Here is a 5,825-nt window from a genome sequence, read left to right as displayed (position 1 = left end):
CGTTCGATCGTTGTAGCGGTAGTACCATACCTTCGCGCCAAACTTGGGTTATTACTTACTACTTAGTAGGAAGGTGTGCCAACCTCTGCCGTAACGAGTTATTGCTCAACGAAACGCATGCCCCTACCGTCTGCTCGTACCGACACGCGTGCACACTTAATTTTATCTTTTGTCGGTCAGAAACCGTCGAAAATAAACATAAAGATCTCTGCCGTAACGAGTTATTGCTCAACGCAACGCATGCCCCTGCTCGTACCGACACGCGTGCACACTAATTTCGTCGGTCAGAAACCGTCGAAAATAAACATAAAGCCGTCGAAAATAGATGTGACCGACGAAATTGAGCTGTTTTGGTGTATTAGGATGCATTTGGAAGTGCGAACGTGAGCCGCCTGTCTAGCACGGGTTTCACGTTCTTTTTTTTTAAGAAGGAAAAGACGGTGCGAATTTCTTGTGTGTGTACGTGACGTGACGACCGCAGGCGCAGGGCGTAGCACGATGGCTTTGGTGCGGCGCGGTGCGTGCGTGCTCCGCTCACCGCGTAACGTACGGGCACCAACCAGGAACGCGTAACGTGTCGTGATCTCCTAAAATCCGGAAACTCTTTGGATCGGAAATAATTCCGCCGCCGGCGAGCCTACCGCCGTACCGCGCGCGCGTAGAGTCAAAAAGGTTCGCGAGCAACTCGAGGCTCTCGCCTCGCGGTTCTACGCTTTCGCAGATAAGCACGGTCACCCCCGTACGTGGCGCCTGGTGCGTACGGGCGAGGTGCAACGACCGTGACGCCCCGGACTTGTCCGGCACGCAACCCTGCAGCACGGCGGCAGGGGTCGGGTGCGGCGCGCGCGTACGTGTGCGGCCACCGAGCCACGAGTGGGGCACGTTCCGAGCCCGGCCCGTCAATCGGCACGTGCGCGTCGGCACAGGGCGTCGCCGCTAAAGCGCGCGCCCGTGGCCGGCGAGGCTTCTTTCTTTCTGCAATCGTCGTCGTCGCGGTGCGCCGTGCCGTACGGCCGCGGTCTCTGCGCCGCCGAGGGCCTTGCGCGCGGTCGGGATCTGCAGGGATCCTGCCTAAAACAAAGACCACCCGGCCGCCACGTCGCCATCGTCTTCCTTTTTCCTCCGCTGCCAGCTTTGGGTGCGTGCGAGCCAGCTGTCAGGCAGGTGCGGCTTCGGCAGCGTGCTGCGTGCCTGGTCAGCTGGAGATCGGTAGGAAATCGTCTCCGATCCTGGCTCGGGGGGATTCTCATTGGAATTTACATGGGCCAGGGCCTGGCCAAGTGGCCTGAGTTAATTTCGATTTGTGCTGGGCCTTCGTTTCACAGAGTAGGCGGGTGCAGGTTGAGAGTCCATTTCTGACTTCTTCTTTTTTTCCATCTACACTGCAAGTCTGTGAACTGATTTTTTTCAGCTGCCTGTAAATTAATACTCCCTCTGTATCTTTTGATAAGAAGAATTAAAATTTGGAAATGTCTTACTTTAACCATCAATTAATTTTACAATAATATAGCATCGGTTGTTTGGAAATCAAGTCGTATTTTTTTAACAAGTGAGACGACGTGAATAAATTCATACAGCCTTTATATCTACTAAACATGCATAGAATTTTGAATAAGTATTGATCCAAATATGATCCTCTAAAATTCTAGAACATCCTATATTTTGACATGGACGTAGTATCTCCGAAATTTTTTCGTAGCATCGGAATGTAAGATTAGGGCATGTTTGTTTACCATTTAGATCATATAATCTCATATAATATCTTACATGGACAACAATCACCACAGATTATTCTTTAGATTATATAATATGTACCACAAGATAATCATAATCCCATAAGAGATGTTCAAGGTGTGTTTATTTCAGATTATATAATCTAGTATATATAAGCAGGATTATATATAATCTGATCAAGAAACAAAAAGAGCTAAAGCCTTATGTTTAATGGATTCTTTTAAGAGTATATATGTCACAAAGACACTCCTTAATAAGCAATCGTACTTAATTACATGCGGATAGAGCTTGATGTGCATCCAGTAGTAGATAAATTATTATACCGTACCATGCATGGGCTAGCTCCGAATACATGAGCTAGAACAATTGATACAGAGAGGCTACCACGCCACACTAATCTAGTAGCAGCAGCACTTGGCTAGCCAAAGGTAGCTAGCTAGCTAAGCTGTCTCTTGCGCCTTGTCTTGGCTCTGGGACGCCGACGTCGCCGCGGCGCAGGTGGGGGCGGCCGCGCCGAGCCAGCGCGCCAAGGCCTCGAGCGTGCGGGCGTCGGCGCGGTAGTGGCGCTGCGTGAAGCGCGCCATGTCGGCCCACGTGAAGTCCGGGTAGCGCCGTCGCCTCTCCTCCTGCCCGCGGGCGGCGGCGAGGAGGCGCGGCGGCGGGCGCACCACGCGGTCCTCGCGCGGGCAGAGGAAGAAGGCCAGCGACCGCCGCTCCCGCTCCCGGTGCACCACCGCGCGGTGCAGGCAGCTCCGGTACCGCCCGTTCGACAGCGCCTGCACGCGCAAGAGATGAAGATAGAACTTTCGTAGAGATCGATCCGGGATCTCTGTGTGTGGCGTACAATCGCATGTCGATCGATATCAGCTGGCCGGCCGCATGGAGTGGTACTAGATTTGATTGGAACTGTGGAAAAATGCTAAAACGGAAGGCGACGATAGGAAAATCGCTGGGGGGGGGAGCCTAGCTTGCTTGTACGACGTACGGCCTGCTGGCTGCCGCGCTTCGTCCCGGCCACACGCACGCAGCGGCGCTAGAGGCTAGGGCACGCATGCGCGGGCCAGCCAGCGCCGAATTGAAACTATCTCGGAGAAGAGGACGGCGTCAGGTACCCGGGCGCGGTGGTGTCCACCACCGCCTGCGCCCCGCTGTCGGATGTCTCCGTCTCCGAAGGGACGCCGGCCGGCCTGCGTCGTCGTCCCTGTCCGGCGACGAGCTACAGTCCAAAACAGACAAGCGTCCAACAGGGGGCCGAATTAAAAGAGAAAGGACCCTGTAGCCATTTCCAATCTATGCCTCCCGACGGAGGCCGCGCGGATCGTGAAAGAGACGAGTAACCGCACCATCCAGCCCCCCGGCCGGGTGTTTTGGGCGTAGGTTCGCACTACACTTTCGGCGGCGACTCAGTAGTGGTCGTGCTCGAAGTGAAATTGGATGCACGGACAAGGGGATCTAAGGCTATATCTAGCGGTCTCGTCTGAGACGAGAATGCTGACTTAGGTCTTGTTTGGATTGTCTAGAGTTAAGTTTAGCACTTGCTAAAATTTATTAGCTCAGAAAAAGTTTAGCTGCTAAACTAACTTTATCATATATTTATTTGGATCCATGGCAAAAAATTAGCTAGATAAGTGAGAAAGGTGCTATTCATTAGCTCTCTTCTTCTAGTTAAAGTTTAGACTCTTTTTGACGCTTAGTTAAAGTATATCCTATTCATTAGCACTTCTATTTTGATGGGCTAGTGCTAAAGTTTAGCACTTTCACCTATTAGAACTGGGATCCAAACAGAACCTTACGACGTGTATAAGTATGTAGCATATAGGGACATGGTGTTCGTGACCTGATACACTTTACACTCCATGAACTTGGTTTTCCCGAAACAACTATGCTGGTGGTTTCCTTTTCACCACCACTTGGGTAGGCAACTTGGGTAGGCAACAACCATTTGAGCTCGATCGTCTACATTTATTAAGCTAACAGAAAACGAGCAACTCATGAGCCTCTAGATTTTATTTTTAGCTCTAGCAGTACTTTATTTAATTAGTCCGTACGCAATAAACATATAGTGTTGGATTCGTAGGTGAATTAACTTGATTCACCAAGGTTTAAATCATAGTGCCTGTATGTATACATTTGAAAAAGACGGAATGACTATATGTTAGTGTATATATAGAAGTCGACGATTTTACCTTCTTTTTATCTAAAAACTTACATCATATTGGCTAATGATCAATAATTTACTTTCAAAGCATAATTTGAGCATAAATACCATCGCAATTTTTTTGCTACACTTTAATTATAAGTTTATCTTATTTTCCTCTTTTTGCTGATGAACAGCACACAGCTCCTATAGTCTTTCTTTTTTTTGTTCAAAGGAAATAAAAAAGTTAAAAACTTGTGAATCGCCGACGTCGACGAGTGACAAGAATACAAGGAGCATGAAGGTGACGTGTGCTCCGGATAAACTTCCCATGTGTACCAGCTGCAAGCAGCTTAACCTGCAGCTTTGCTAGAAAGTGAGCTAAAGCCAGTCGAGCTAAACGACAGCGCCACTACGTGACGCTCTGGGGAACACTGCCACGGCCCATACACATGCGCGCTTTGGTTCCGGAAAACGATACGATGGAGCAGCGCAAGAGCGATGACGAGGTCGACCGGCGTGCCGACACGTACGACGTCTACCTCCGAGCTATAGCAGGTCGAGCTAGGGTACAATATACGTAGGTGACGTACCGTGAACGTGTCCCCGATGTTGACGACGAGCGCGCCGGGCCTCGGCCGGACGGGGCGCCACTCGCCGTCGACGAGCACCTGGAGCCCGTCGACGGCGCCGTCCTGCAGCAGGAGGGTGAGTGCCGAGGGGTCGCAGTGCGGCCCCGTGCCCAGCGCCCGCTCCGGCTCCGGGCACGGCGGGTAGTAGTTGCACCGCATGATGGAGCAGCCGTCGGCGAAGAAGTCCCTGTAACAGCTCCGCCCCACACCCAGGCTCACCCCGATCACCTCCATGATCGCCAGCGACACCTGCTTCATCGCCTCGCAGTATTCCTGGTACACCGCCCTGCGTGCATATGGCATGGCACATACACTACTCATGCCATGTGTATAGTACGTGGTACAAGTGAACGAACACCTATCGCATGGACAAGTAGCTAGATGGTTGATGTACCCTAAGGGCTTGAACTCGCTGCCTAGGACGGAGGTGAAGTAGTTCACGACGACGTGGGCGCCGGCCGCCCGGTGGTCGCGGTGGCCGAAGGAGAGCGTCTCCTTCCAGGGCAGGTTGGCCGTGAAGCGGTCGACGTGGGCGGCGGCGTAGCCGGTCACGTTCCCGGGGGCGCGGCGGGCGCGCCGTTTCGTAGCGAGCGGGAGGCGGAAGAAGCCCGCGGCGCCGTCGAGCGCGGCGCGCGCCAGCGCCGGGTCCAGCCCGTGCCCGGTCACCTGGAACAGCCCGTGGCTAGCGCACGCCGCGGCGACCTGCTCGGCAGCGCGGCGCATCCCGTCGCCGCCGCCGCCGCCGCGCATGGCGGCCCCGACGTCCACCACGGGCGCGTCCAGCTCCCTCTCCGACGAGGCCAGCGCGTCGGCCTGGGGCCAGACGAACGGGTCCGGGATCTTCGGCTGGCCCCAGCAGAGGCCCATGGCAGCAGCGTCGTCGTTGCCGTCGGCATCGTCGGCAGGAGGCACGCGACGAGCAACATTCATGCCCACTGGGTGGTCGCTGCCGCGGCTGCTGTGATGGGAATCTTCTGGCATTTTGTTCGGACGGTAGAGTGTGCCTCTCTGGTTCAGGCAGCAAGTGGTTTGCAGTCAAGTGTGCGTGGCCGAAAGCCCTCCCGAGCCGCTATATGCAACGGGCGACGGCGAGGCTTCGAGGCTCGAGATGAGCAAGTGTGTGATGACCTCGTATCTAAGTGAGAGGCAAAAGGACGAGGGATTGGATCGGAGGGGGAAATCTTTGATGGAATCGATTTGGACGCGTCTGGCAGGGTGGGTGGATGTGCCGTATCATCGTACCCTGACAGCGCTTGTTATTTGATAGCCAGAATTTGGTGGAGACAGCAGAGGATAACGAGGGCAGGAAGGTGAACTTTGGA

General features: G+C 53.7%; 1 protein-coding gene across 1 annotated transcript; it reads right to left on the bottom strand.

Annotated features, from left to right (window-relative positions):
- Positions 1-1,900: 1,900 nt before the first annotated feature.
- On the bottom strand, positions 1,901-5,433 carry LOC112885306 (gibberellin 20 oxidase 2-like). The gene is made up of 3 exons (XM_025950955.1): positions 4,898-5,433; positions 4,465-4,789; positions 1,901-2,510 (listed from the first exon to the last, which is right to left on the bottom strand). The coding sequence occupies exons 1-3, from the start codon at positions 5,431-5,433 to the stop codon at positions 2,175-2,177; spliced, it is 1,197 nt and encodes a 398-aa protein (XP_025806740.1). The 3' UTR covers positions 1,901-2,174.
- Positions 5,434-5,825: the final 392 nt, after the last annotated feature.

Source organism: Panicum hallii, chromosome 3 (genome assembly GCF_002211085.1).
Source record: "Panicum hallii strain FIL2 chromosome 3, PHallii_v3.1, whole genome shotgun sequence".
Classification (NCBI taxonomy): domain Eukaryota; kingdom Viridiplantae; phylum Streptophyta; class Magnoliopsida; order Poales; family Poaceae; genus Panicum; species Panicum hallii.
This window is presented reverse-complemented; position numbering and strand designations above follow the sequence as displayed.

Bases quoted from the DNA above. Each gene is read 5' to 3' on its own strand.
- LOC112885306 (XM_025950955.1), bottom strand. From the start codon at position 5,433: ATGAATGTTGCTCGTCGCGTGCCTCCTGCCGACGATGCCGACGGCAAC. The intron at 4,790-4,897 runs GTACATCAACCA...ATATGCACGCAG, and splicing joins AGCGAGTTCAAGCCCTTAGG to GGCGGTGTACCAGGAATACT. The intron at 2,511-4,464 runs GTACGTCACCTA...TTGCGCGTGCAG, and splicing joins ACATCGGGGACACGTTCACG to GCGCTGTCGAACGGGCGGTA.